Source organism: Giraffa tippelskirchi, chromosome 10, assembly GCF_054371585.1.
Source record: "Giraffa tippelskirchi isolate mGirTip1 chromosome 10, T2T-mGirTip1v1.2.pri, whole genome shotgun sequence".
Classification (NCBI taxonomy): Eukaryota; Metazoa; Chordata; class Mammalia; order Artiodactyla; family Giraffidae; genus Giraffa; species Giraffa tippelskirchi.
Window position 1 is genome coordinate 89,323,270 of NC_137284.1, and position 14,032 is coordinate 89,337,301.

Sequence of the window (14,032 nt, forward strand, 5' to 3'; positions counted from 1 at the left end):
CATAATAAGTGCTCAGAAATTGTTTGATGAGTGAAGAAGTTCAAAGTCTAAGAGGGAAGACAAAGAGGCATAATTCCATAATGAGGTGTGATAGATAACAGAGTGGGGTGCAGTGATGACTGAGCAGAGGGATTGCATACTTCTGCTTGAGGAGAAGACAGGGCCTAGGAAGTCATCCCTGGGGAGAAGAGCTTGGGTTGGCCTTGAGGGAAGATTAGGAAGGCACCAGGCCTGTAGGGAAGACAAGGCAAGGGAACAGTGGCGTATGGAAGGCCCTAGCCGCCTCAGTGAGTATGATGCATCTGGGGAGATCTCCCTGACAAGCATGACTCTGGTGACCATGTGAAGATATTGGTGGGAAAGTACAGATGAAGCAGGAACTGAACTAGGAGCTCAGCAGGACCCCCAGGTTTCCAGCTTGGGTGAATGGTGGCGCTGTTGTCCAGGATGAGGAATTGAGAGGACAGACTCTGGGGAGAAAGATGGTGAGCCCGATTGACTGGTGTTGAGCTGGAGTGGCCTGCTGGACAGCCCAGTGGAGGAGATGTTCAGCCATCAGTCAGCTGTGTGAACCTGAAGAGAGTAGCCAGGAATGAAGACTCTACATTATAGCAGCTTCACTGAAACCTGTGCTTTACTTCTACAATGTGATCCTGTGCCTTGAGGTTTCAGTCACGGGCGAGGACTGCTGAGAGAGGGATAATTGGTCCCACTTCTGCCACTGGCTTGGATACCTGACCTCAGGCTGCTGGACTTCAGGCTGGGCCTGTTGCCTCCTGGGAAAGGAGATAGTAAAGGAGACCTGAAGAAAACTGGCGCCAACCTTGGCCCTAAAACAAATTAATTTAGTCCCGTCTTTAGTGATTCTTCTGGTGGAGTTTGTGCCATTGAGGCCAACCTCTTCCACTGCCTTGAAACAGTACTTCCAAAGGCCACTGCGTACACAAAGTGGGGAGCCTTTACCTTCACTACAGTGAAGTCCTTGCCCCTTAGGGAATCCTATTTAGGTAGAGGCATCACTTCCATGGGCTTCCCAGGTGGCACTAGTGGTGAAGAACCTACTTGCCTGCCTGCTGAGAGACGCGGATTTGATCCCTAAGTCAGGAAGATTCCCTGGAGGAGGGCATGACACCCCACTCCAGGATTCTTGCCTGGAGAATCCCGTGGACAGAGGAGCCTACAGTCAATAGGGTCACACAGAGTCAGACATGACTGGAGGGACGTAGCACGCACACAAGCACATACATCACTTCCTTGCTATAATAAACACGTGTTCTCCCCTCCCCCACTTTGTTCTACCCTTTGGCTGTTGTGACAGCAACTTTTTGTTCCTGTCCTGGTCCAGCCTATAGCACCCACTTTGATAGTGCTCCCTTAAAAGGGGCTTATTTGCAATTTTGTCTACATTATCAAGTTCAGGAACCCACCTAAAATAGCATTTCTGCAAAGCAACTCATTGTGCTTTTCCTGGCTAATTTGTCTTAAGTGACTTGCACTGAAATGAAATATATTTTAATTCAAAGTTTCCTGACAGTAATAGTACTGTGGGAGTTACATGATGTGCTCATGGTTGAACCTCTTTTATTCCAAATATCTATTCACAAGGGATAATGGGAGCTGCTTACGGAACCCATGCATGCTAAGTTGTTTCAGCCGTGTCCAACTCTTTGCAGCCCCAGGGACTGCAGCCCACCAGGCTCCCCTGTCCATGGGATTCTCCAGGCAAGATTAGTGAAGTGGGTTGACATGCCTAGGTATTGTCAACAATTCAAGAGTAATTGGTATTTAACCAAAGAGTTTCTGGCAGTAGGATGTGAGAATGGAAAAGATTTAGCAAGGACATTAGTCATGTATGGAGAATGGAGTCATTTTTAATTCAAAGGACTGTGATAGAAAATTCATCATCAAACTTAAATATCAAACAACTACTATTTACAAAGAAGGCAATATCACAACAGCACCCAGGGAAATGTAAATAAATGATGCATAACAAAAATTCTCAGAGAAGCCCAAAAACCAATCATTCCATCTAACACACTGAATTAGATCCTGCCCTGTGTTCAATGAAAAGTCCTTAAAATATTTACTTCTTGATTCAAAGCGAAGATGCCAGCTTATTTTGAATTGCAGCATCAAACACATCCCCTAATTTTTTAAGAAAATCCTGAATAGTTTAATTATGACCTCTGTCATACTGGCTAAATATAAGTGACATATCATCACGACCTTCATGGTCTAATATTTGAATTTCTACAAAGATAAATAAAGTTTGGTGGTCAGATTCAAGATGTAGCCAGGGATTAGTCTCTGCTAAGGAGCAGCAGGCTGCAACCAAGCCTTTCTGTTGCTCTCTGGAAACTGGTCATCTATGGGTGCTTCTCTAATCTGTTGGAAATGCAACTTGAATAAAACCATCTTTGGCTAACGTGGTGTTTCTTTAATTAACAGGTAGGAGATCAGATCATTGAAATCAATGGGGAGAGCACAAGAGACATGACCCATGCCAGAGCAATAGAGCTCATCAAATCAGGTGGAAGAAGAGTGAGGCTACTGCTGAAGCGCGGGACGGGGCAGGTCCCGGAGTATGGTACGTTTCACATTTTGATTCATGTTTTCTCTGTTTCTTCTGTGCCCATAAATGTCTGCTTATTTGTAAAGCTACATAAGTTCTCTAAATCTGCCTAAATATATATTTAGTGATCAGTGGACATAGATCTATACACATGTATATTTAAGGACAAGGTATATATTATATGTTTGTGAGCTCTTTCTTTTGCTCCCTTATTTAGGTAATGTTGAAAATAGCAAATGTAAGACCTTTCAAGGCATCTCTGAGTGTGCTGGGAGATCTGGCTAAATTTATATATTAGAACTTCTGTTATTTGACTGATAGTCCTCTGTTCATTTGAGTCCACAGTAATTTATCAATTATTTCCTAAAGTGACTCATGCATCAGACTGTCCTGTGGGATATGTAACCTGGGCCAGGGGACCAGCTAGACCAAATCTTCAGGCTATGAAGATTAAAACATGAACTTCAGTTCAGGCAGTGGTTGCATTGCCTTGGAGTTCAGGGATATTCCAAAAGTTCCTATGTTGTGTATCTAGATGCTTGTGAGGAAGGCTTTACAGTGCATTTTAATTCATAGATTTGCCTTCAGAAGTCTTTAACAGTGTTATTTCCCAAAAGCCCATTTAATGTGCAGCCAACATGATTACCCTAGTATATCAGAAACTCTTATGTGATCTTTACACGAGAAACAGAGAAACCTTGGCTTGTCTTTAATCTCAGGGGGTAACAGAGAGACAGATGCACAGATAGTAAGTGTCCAGATTAGGGAAATAAGATCTAACCACTGATCTGAATAAGTAGCTCAGAATGTTGATCTAGATTAAATTGAATCTCATTTTCTCTCTTCCATTCTTGAAAATCTAAGTAGTACTTTTTCCTCTTAAATTGTGCTTTCTGCCTAAGTTACCTAATAATTGACTGACTTAGCAGGACAGATAAAATCCTGAATTCAGTTTAAATATCTGAATTCAAAGGCCCTTAAATACTTTATGTTTCCAGGGTCCTGAACATACTGAAAGCCTATAAGAAGGGCTGGCAAGTCCTCACATTAAGAGTGGGGCAGCATTTAGAAGTTTCTAGGGCTGGCCATATGCCCAGGGAAATATTTCACCCCAGCTCTCCATCCTAATACTTGGATCTAATAAAATATTTTCAATTATCAATATTAGCAGTAAGCACAGACTTGAGCCTATTCAATGGGATTGGCATTCTTCCCTTTGTAAAGAATCTGAACTCTTGAAATAGAATCATTTTTTGCACTCTAGGGCATGAAGGGATTCAGTAATGTGAAACCAACCAGGGAAATTCTATCACTTCTACGAAAGACCTTGCTTTCAAGGTGTGTTTCACTCCATGCCAAGACCTATTATGTATACCCAGGAATTCTCATAGAATTAACGTTGTTCTTATTGTTCTAACAAATTAATCTTTAAAAAGTTAATCTGAACAACGTGGCTGTCCTGAACTTTCTATTCTTTTTGTAGAATCACTATTTGGTCCTTATTCTGAGCACCTACCACACCAGCTGCTGCTCTACAGAGAGCAGTTAAAACAGTCTGCCGACCAACATGTGGCATAACTCAGTCTGTGATGCATCAGCACGAAGCTGCCTCAAGGCATAAAAATAAAAATATGTTTCTGAACAGCATGAAAATTCAAGACCATGTCAACATTATCCCATTAATTCTTAACATCATCTGAAAATACCTAGTTAAAGTTAAATTCTAAAATTAACCAACACAGAGAGTTTGTTAAATATCTGGACACACTTTTGAATATTAACTAATATTGTTAACGCTAGCAGTATTACAGAATTTCTTCTAAATATATTTTTCTAAAATGTAATATAAAATCATACACTGGTAGAAGTAGAGCTAGTCAGCTACTTTTGATGTTAGATTTGACATGGATTGTGACTGTAATTTTAGAGATTATGTCATAAAAGAACAAATTTAATAGAGTAAAGCAATCTCCTTTAGGGAAATAAGTGAATAGTTATAAACTAAGTAAACATTAATTCTTTAGGAAACTCTAAGCCAAAATTATGTGTGAAAAACCAAGAGGATAGGGATCAGATCAGCATTTTGAGGATAATGCCGTCAAATGGTATTTCTGGAATCTCACAGTGCCTCATGAAGGGGCTGTTTTAGGGGTCCCCAAGACTACCCCACATTCAAATATTTGCTTATAAGAATCCTAGGACACAGAATATAGTTGTGGTCACAACTCAGATTTATGACACAGATGTATTAATAGTAAGGATACCCAGTAGAATCATAAGGAAGAACAACACAGGTAGAATTGGAGGAATCCATATACAGGCTTCCTTCTGCTTTCTCTGTCTCCCATGAGGGGTCACCCAGAGAGCATTCTTCATGCAGCAATAAGAATGCAGCAGCATATGTGCGGTAATATTGCTGCCCTGATGGTATGGCTGCCCAGGGAAGCTCATAAGAGACTCGGTGCCCATGGTTTCTCCTGGGGGCCAGTCATGCTGGCACCCTCTGCCTGGCACGTACCAGACTCCCAGACTCCCAGAAGGACAGCAGGTGCTGAGCATAAACCACATTGCTTGTGCAAACAATTGAGATACAGTGAGAGACTTGTATCACTTAGGAAAGGTTTATATTAGTGAGGGAATGAATTACCAGTCACGTTCCTGGATGCCAGCCCAGGACCAGGTTGGCGAGGAGGCCTTTCTGAGATATCAGTCACAGGCCTGCTCTGGAAATGCATTCCGGTACCAGGAACAAACCACAAAGTGGCCATATTCACAGACTCTGTAGATGCCCCCAGTGTCTGAGGAGTACTTGCAGCTAAGGAACATCGCAATTCCTCCAGCATCAGTTAAATCGACTATCTCATGACAAATAATTTTTTTTTGTCCAAGATAGACTAGAGTATATTTTGATTAAGGTACTTTTATGAAAAATTTTATTAAAATATCTTGGACCAAAAAAAAAAGTGGGGGAGTGGCTAGGGGTGCAGGTAACAAAACAAAATAATAACAACAAGAGCAGTGAAAGAAAATGCTTGGACTTATAGTAGATGTAACCAAAAATATAATCCACTTTGTCCAAATGCACCCTAATGACAGGAAAACCTATTTCTCTGTCAACTATGAGGTTAATCCTATGTTTGTTTCCTTTGTTTGCCCTTTAAGATCCCAAACTTGGCATAAAATCCAGTCTCCAAAGATTGTTAAAGGGAGTTTATCAGAATCCAGAGGAGACTTTACCTGTTAGGGAAGTGCTCAGGCTTAACCCCACCAGGGCGAGAGTGAACTCTGAAGGTGAAGAGACTGGCAAACAGCAGGCTAGGAAGGGGTTTAGGTGATAACCCTCAGCCCTCCCCCTGATACCTGCAGAATTCAGAATTCAGAACAGCTCTGAAGCCATCCCTTATCTGGACTTCTAGACATGTCAGGGGAAAGCTGATCTCAGTCAAGAGAAATACGAAAACTCTGGCTCAGAGTCCTTAAGGTGGTTTGTGACAGAGAGATAAGCACAGGTACAATGGGAAGAAAAAAATACCCCAGGTAATCTGTCAGATTGTTGACTAAACAAAGTCAGTGTGAAGCCAAGTGAGCTGCAGAAGGGAATAAATATGCTGCAAACATGCCATCCATAATTACCATGAGACTAATCGGCAGACACACCTCAGCCGATCCAGAAGCAAGAATAAGCAAAGGCAGCCACTAGCAAGCATACTGGCTGCTCACAGAGGTGGCTGAGCAGCTGTGGCAGGGGAGGGGGGATAATAAGGGCTTCGAAGGAGAAGCTGCTTTCATAGTTAAGTCCTTGAAAGAGCAGCTCAGGAGAAAGGCACTTCAACTGCACTCTAGTCTTCAGGATAAGAATTTGTTGATTGTAAACTCAATGAGAGCTTGGGTCCCCTCTCCCCTGACACATACATCTCAACACCTGGCAGGAAGAAGGCAATTTGACTCCACCATACTGAGGAAAGGATCAAAAATGGATGTAGCAGAAGCAGTGCCCTCAACACTGATTATTGCAGTTCCAATTAAATCTAAAAAGGCTAAGAGAAAAGAAAACAGGGATCCTGATTCTAAAGCTGCATAGGAATGTATTATGCAAATTAGCTCCTTGATCAGCATTCAGGGACTGTAAGGCATGTTCACGTGATGTACACACTGAGGCACAGAGCCAGGGCCTTGGTAAACAGAAGTGCCACTGGATGAAAAAATGTCCCCCACCGGCAGTTCAGGCCAATGCAGAGCCTTCTCCTGGTAATACTTGCTGTTCAGATCGCATCAAAATTAAAAAAAAAATTATGCCTTCCAGTCTTGGTTGGTGGTCTGGCCTGTTGATTCTCTTGAGCAGAATTGCAGGTCTTTATGACAAGAATGCTGAAGCACGTTTGATTGTAAATGACCTCAGTGGTCTTAGGAAGCCAGACAGGGTTCCCAGGAGGAAGCACAATTCTTAGAATGCCCAGGGACAATTAACACTAATGCCCACATCTCCCTTTGGGGAAAGAAATCATCAATCCATGAGCTAGACTTCTTCCTGCACTACCATTTTCAAAGTTAATTGCATCTTTGATAGGAGTTGACTAATATAAGGCCTATGATAAATGAAATTGTTTACATTTTATAAGTGTAATAAAACTGCATTAGGTAAGAAAAGATCTGTTTGAGCCATACTGTATTCATACTCTAGCTGAAGAAATGAATGGGCTAAATAGTTAAAGGTCTTCCTTTAATCAGTAAATGAAAATGATTTACAGTAGTATCAGAGCAACAGATTAAGCAGTACCAGTCTCTACTTATATGGCAATTAACATTATTTTTTCATTTATTCTTCTTTAACAATGTGCATTGGCATGTGACTATTATAAGCGTGCTCCTATCATCTTGTTAACAATTGTTTGTTCAAGTCCTTTCTTCCTCTGATCATACAAAGGTCAACTCCAGACATTGCACTCCTACCAAATAAATATTCCATGTGAGGTGAGGCAGATCCTATAATTAGTATCATTAATTAATATCATTACTATTTCCTCAACTAAATCAGGATTTTCCTGAGCACCTACTATGTTCAAGGCACTTTGCAGGCCCTGAAAGTAAGACACAGTCCTGGCTTTCAGTGAGCTGACAGTCTAAAATGAGGATATGTGTAACAGTTGATTTTAATAGAGGGGTGACTGATTAAAATGTCTCAAAGGATCTACTGTAATGAAAAAATTATTAGTTTTTTATTGGTTTTACTAGCTATATGTGGCTTTAATAAATACATCTAGAGGGTTAAGGATCTATGAAAAGTCCTTGGCTTCTTTGTCTGTTAAGCATTTCCTTTGTAATGTTTATACTAATAATTTGTGCTTTTTCTGAAGAAAGAACTCGCTGAGTATGGATAAATTTCTGCTTATACCTTGGCTGAATTATTCTCAGTTCCAAGTTAGTGAGATAGAATTCTCTTGAGCAAATTTGCTAATCATTGCTCTTCCCCTCCCGTGGTCCACTGTAACCTCACAGCCTGAGGTATCCACGGTGCAGACACGGGGAGAGTTTCTGCTGCCTTTGCCTCTTCCTCAGAGATCACATTTATGGGAACTTTAAATGGTTCCATAGCCTTTGCACTATTTCACCTGCATTTTTAATAGGGCAAAAGGCGGCTGGCTTCAATAATAAATTCTGAAATTTAATTTCAGCTTCTGACATTCATGGTTGAGTGTATCTCCCTTTTCCATGAGTGGTTCCACAAATCACTCCAGTTCACCCTCACTGAGCCAGACCAGGGAAGAGGACAGGCTGTCAGGCAGTACTCTGGATGCATCCTGCAGAGAACAGAGTCCTTCTTTGACTAGAAGGCTCCAGACTGCTCCCTTCAGAATTTAGGGAATCCCAGGAAATGTTCAAACCATGAAACTTCCAATAGGTTCCTGTTTCATGGAGTCAGACCCAGGGGCTTCCTTGAAGGATGCCCAACTCTGAAATTCTTTTCCCCACTGCTCAGCCAAAACCTCGTTTATTAAGGTGCTTTAAGGATGAGGGTGAGACCCCATTTCTTCACATTGTTTTATTGGAAACCCTGGACTATGATGATATTCCTTCTTGATAGTTTTTCCGATATACACTCTTCTCTTTCAGGATATATTAAGTGACCCACTTCCCCCAGTCGACACTTGTTACGTATTTAAGACTCTGATAAAACATATTAGACCATGAAGTAACCAAGAAATCAACCAAGAGAAATCAGTTTTGCTCTTGAGGTCTGACCTCCTTCAGTTCCCTAACTGTTCATTGTTGGAGGAGACAAATGAGTGAACAGCTATCTTTCCCAAACCCCACTGAGAAGGACTCCTTATGCATCTTGGAAAACTTAAAAATCCAACTCCAGTAACTCATGCTGGACAGTTGGATTTAGGTTCTGATAAAACTTTCTCTTGCCTCCCCTAATATGAAGTGGAGCTCTCCTGGGCAAGGGCTGCTTCCACCACAGTCCAGGGAGAAGGCAGCCTCGTAGACAAAATGCTGATGAGTTCCATAAGAACATTGAAATGGATCTCAGAGAAGTCACAGAATCAAGAAAAGGTTTTTTTTGGTGTGTGTGTTTTTTCACATGGTGAGCAGAGAGTGGGTAGGAATGGAGATCAAAGTATTAAGGTTAAGAGGAAAGAAAGCTCACATCATGGTTTTACATCTGCACACACACATGCACCATATGTGCGCACACACACACAGAGGATTGGGTCAACTTGGCCCAGGACTCTGTATTTTTCAAGTGTCATCCCAGGCAATTTCATGCCATGGAGACGGCTGGCTTTGTCTCCTCTAGCTCTCCTGTAAAGACCTGAGGAATTTCTTTTTCTTGTCCTCTCTGTGTCTTTGTGGACCTTTCGCTGTATGAGCCTCACCCCTCAACCTGGCTCCCCTTTAGCCCATCAAATCTGAACCACTCTCCATTCAGGCTTGCAACCGTTAAAATTAAAGAAAGGAGACAAGATTTTCCTCCCTTTTTTCAGTCTCAGGCTTTTGTGACAGTCTCAGCTCAGCTCCCATCCTCCTCACTGAGACCGTCTGACCTGTGTTCATAGCATGATGGTATTGATTCAAGTCAAGCTTGTGACCCCTCAGCTACACCTGTTATGAAGCTGGTGCTAAATGCCAAAGCCATTTTCTCCACTGTCTGATTGTTCTCTTGTCTCAAAATAGAGATGGTACAGAAGATGCTGACCCCTGTGAGGGAGTTTGCTAACAACACCCTGTTATCCAGGTGCTCAGAGTGGAGTTTAATATCATAAGACAAATTCTTGGGTAGATCCAGGCAACCACCACAACCAAGTCTACAGAGCAGTCCTTAAGCTCTGGAGTCCTTAAATCCTATCCCAGTGTTCCCAAAGCAAATAATTCATTTTAAACTAAAGTACTAAAAACCCCTCATTTCTAGTGAAAGAAATAGTCCATAAGGTTGGATTTTTTGTTGTTATTTGAGAATTCTGCCTACAACCTTGCTCACAAATAGGGTTACCCTGATGTCCTGTTCTGACAAAGACTTCCCAGGTTTTCTTTTCAACCGAACTCCCTCAGAAGGACCAAAATAAGATTATATAATGCCTTACTCCAGGCTTGAATTATATGCTCTAATTGTAGCAAAATCTCTATAAACAGTGAGAATCACACATCTTCAACGTGCTGTTTGGGTTCAAAAAAATTTTCAATAGAAACAACAAACAGGCACTTAGCCCGGACTAAACAGCTGTTTACTCTAAAGTAGCTCAGACATTTGCTTAGAGAAGAGCCTGCATTTACACTCCTGTCACGAGGTCTCTGGTGTTTTTGGTACACAGTCTCCAACAAATAGTGATCCTTATCAGGACCCTGGGTTTTCAGACTGAACATGGGTTTTAGGACTCATGACATATGCATCGAATATGCCGAGCACAGGATGCAACTCTGTTTTTCACATTTCACCGTAATTTCTGTTACAGTCTTCACAGCCATTTTCCCCGCCATGTTCTGGGCTCTTTTGTTTGACCCTCTGGCCCCAACGTTTCCTAGCACATGTATCTTTCAAGCCCAATTAAGGCCACATTTAGAATTAAATGAGACCCTTTTGTGCTTGATAGTAAAACCACTTGATGTTTTTTATACAAAATTACTTGCATCTTGGCAGGGCTAAATGGTAAACTCAGTTAATAAATCCTGAAACTTCATTTTCCTCCTGACATTCATTGTTAAGCGTTAGTTTCCACACCACAGAGAGCCTCTACTTTCCCTTTAACTTCAAATTGTTTGTCCAGGTGGTGCTAGTGGTAAAGAATCTGCCTGCCAGTGTAGGAGATACAACAGATGTGTGTTCGATCCCTGGGTTGGGAAGATCCCCTGGAGGAGAACATGGCAACCCACTACAGTATTCTTGCCTGAAGAATCTCAGAGATAGAGGAGCTTGGTGGGCTACAGTCCAGAGGGTCCCAAAGAGTCGGATATGATTAAAGCAACTTAGCATAGCACACCCCTCAACACAGCTGTGCAGTGAAAAACACCCCGGGGTGGGGGGGGGCGCATAATGAGACATCCATGTGGGGGCACTGTCTGTTTTGTTTGTTGAAGCACATGGAGCAAGTTAGGCATTGAGATGGGGGCAGGGGGAGGGGTGGTATCATAAGAATATACTGGAAAAGAGGGGGTCAGGCTCCCAAATGTCTGAGCTATGTGGATCCAGTGCTTCTGATCCAGTAGCCCCACATCACCCTCTACCTCACACTGTATGGAGCTAAGACAACATGGCATTGAGTGCTGCAGGGATTGGTTATTACATCTCCCGGAGCCTGTCTGGTGGAGATCACTGACAGCCCAGAATTTCTAGTACCATCTTTATGTCGGTAAAGAACTGAAGCCCAGGAGCTGAGATAGGCCTAGACCAAGGCAGCCGCTAAGAGGCAGGTTTCAGAGCACAGCCCTTGGACAGGCGAGTACAGCCACGTAGAACAAAACCTGGCTGTGTTTTCTTCAGCTCTCTTTTTTTCCAGAAAACAATTACGGCCAGCAAGTCAACTGTGAAGTTTGAATCTAAATGAGCAAAATGTTACAGAAGAGATGAGCTATAAGAATTTATGAGATTATTAGAGAAAACATAAACATAGGTAAACCATGGCTTTAATTTGAGGGTTTTTCAAAATTGAGAAACATGATTACTGTGACTTCTCAAATGACAGCTGGTCTCACTGAAACACTCTAATTATGAGAAAATTCTGCAAAAATTCTGATATTATGATTTCAAGATGTTTTAAACATGTGTGCCTCCTTAAAAGCACCTCAGGATGCCCTCAATATTTTGAGGAAAAAAATCTATTTTTGGAATACACATGTAGCTCAGTCTTTCACTAATTTCACTTGCTGCATGCTCAATAGGGTCAGCTTTACTTAAAGTCTTTATTCTTACTGCCTAGATAATTTTTATACAGCTACTCTAAACATACTAAGCAATCTTGATTCTAACAGTAATACTATATCTTTGTCACTGGTTCTGTTAATTCTAATGATTGGTCCTAGGCTGTTCCTCCCCTTCCTTTAGGAATGGTACCTTCCAGTCTCTCCATGTGCATGAAAAGTGACAAGCATGGGTCCCCATATTTCTACTTATTGGGCCACCCTAAAGACACGGTTTGTAAAATCTGCATGAATATTATCTTTCTCTAATGAGCTTTGATTTTGCATATGTTTTTAACTGATGTATAATGCTCTATCTTTCATAGTAGCTTGTCTAATTACTGCTAGAGCTCTGGAAAATATTTATAGCTGAGACCTTATAAGTGGTGAGGATAAGATTTGTGGATTCAGGAAAATTTAGAGATGCACTCATTCCTGGGTTCTAGCCCAGTATGGTCCCACCAGGAAGGAAGGGCTGGGAGGGGACATACGGCAGAGGCAGCACTGGGCGAGCTCCGCACACACACTTCAGAAAGCAATCCCTGGGCGTCAGTGCAGAAAAACAAAATGTATTTTCTCTCAGCCCACGTTTGGTTTGGCCAGCTCCCACAAGGCCACCCTTTCTATACCAGACAGAGAGAGCCACAGTCATCAGACATCTTAGCCCTAGGAACCCAGAACTCCCCCGGTGTTGTGCTATCCCCCAACCTGTGTGTGCCAGTTATTCATTCAGGACAGGATCTTCTAACTCTCCCTGTCCATACTAAGTGATGCACCGAGTTTAAGGGGAAAAAAGTTATGATTTCTTTTTAAGTAGTCCTAAGTTTGTATCTAACGATTTCAAAGTGAACATTCTCGTGCTGTATTTTAGTGTAACATTTGGTAAAAATTCTTAAGGAAATTAAATATCCTGTATGTTACATACATACATACACACACACAAATAAAGCAAAATATAAATAACAGCCTTTGCAAATATGGTTCAAGCAACTTTTCACCCCTCAGCTACATCCCTAGAGCAGCCCCCATGTCCACTGTCAAATCTTGCAGTAGATCTGTGACTACCATCACAGTTTTTAAAAACTGCAATTTTAAAATGTCGGTTTAACTTTTCAGGAGTAGTTGATGCACATGCTCGGTCCCCACGGTTTGCCATGGAAACAGGAGTCAGACTGACACACTTCTCAGTTCTGACTCGATTCTACCCCCCCCTTACACTTTCCCAGCCATGGCTAAGCATCTCTCCAACAAAGGTTTTTAAGTTGGTCTTCTGAATGTTTTCTGAAATATATTTTTCAATTGTTAATAACCCTGCTAGTTGCCATCTAGGACTGGTTTGAATTAAGAATGAAAGGAAATACTATTCTCTAAGTGAATTATTGAATTGGCCTGCTGCTGCTGCTGCTAAGTCGCTTCAGTCTTGTCCGACTCTGTGCGACCCCACAGACGGCAGCCCACGAGGCTCTGCCGTCCCTGGGATTCTCCAGGCAAGAACACTGGAGTGGGTTGCCATTTCCTTCTCCAATGCATGAAAGTGAAAAGTGAAAGTGAGTCGTGTCTGACTCTTAGCGACCCCATGGACTGTACCCTACCAGGCTCCTCCGTCCATGAGATTTTCCAGGCAAGAGTACTGGAGTGGGTTGCCATTGCCTTCTCTGATTGAATTGGCCTACTGTTGAACATTTCCTTATCAAATACATTTATGTGGATATGTGTCTACACACACCCCCCCATCACAATAATTCCCTGAAGATGTCTACAAAGACATAAGTTTTAAATGAATTGTTTCTCTAAAGTGTCTCTCAAGGATAAGTTATTGATCAGGGAAAACCTAAATTAGGGCATAAAGAAGACAGTTGCAATGTACTGGAAAAAATAAAAAGCCATGGAATCATTATTGGGGACATCTAGTCTTGTGACCATGCTTTAAAGAGGTATAGATTTCTGTTTCTGACAAAAGAAGTATATATGCTTGTCATATAATTTACTTTAACTAGTTTGCAATACATGCAGGTAAGGTGTCCTGAATCAGTTCACTACAGTCATTAGCTAAAAAGCTAAAAACCA

The 14,032-nt window shown here is 41.8% G+C and overlaps 1 protein-coding gene across 4 annotated transcripts in view; it reads left to right on the forward strand.

Moving 5' to 3' along the window:
- The window catches only part of MAGI2 (membrane associated guanylate kinase, WW and PDZ domain containing 2), a 1,446,920-nt gene that overhangs the window by 1,366,421 nt on the left and 66,467 nt on the right, over positions 1 to 14,032 (forward strand). For 2 of the 4 annotated variants that reach the window (XR_014067178.1, XM_081535658.1), the window contains 2 exons: positions 2,449 to 2,587; positions 12,111 to 12,199. Coding sequence is in view for 3 of the 4 variants with exons in the window: in XM_081535658.1 (XP_081391784.1) it covers positions 2,449 to 2,587; positions 12,111 to 12,199 (228 nt within the window). In the remaining variant the exon portion in view is untranslated. The remainder of the gene's footprint in view (positions 1 to 2,448; positions 2,588 to 12,110; positions 12,200 to 14,032) is intronic. The other 2 variants (XM_081535656.1, XM_081535657.1) reach the window with 1 other exon arrangement.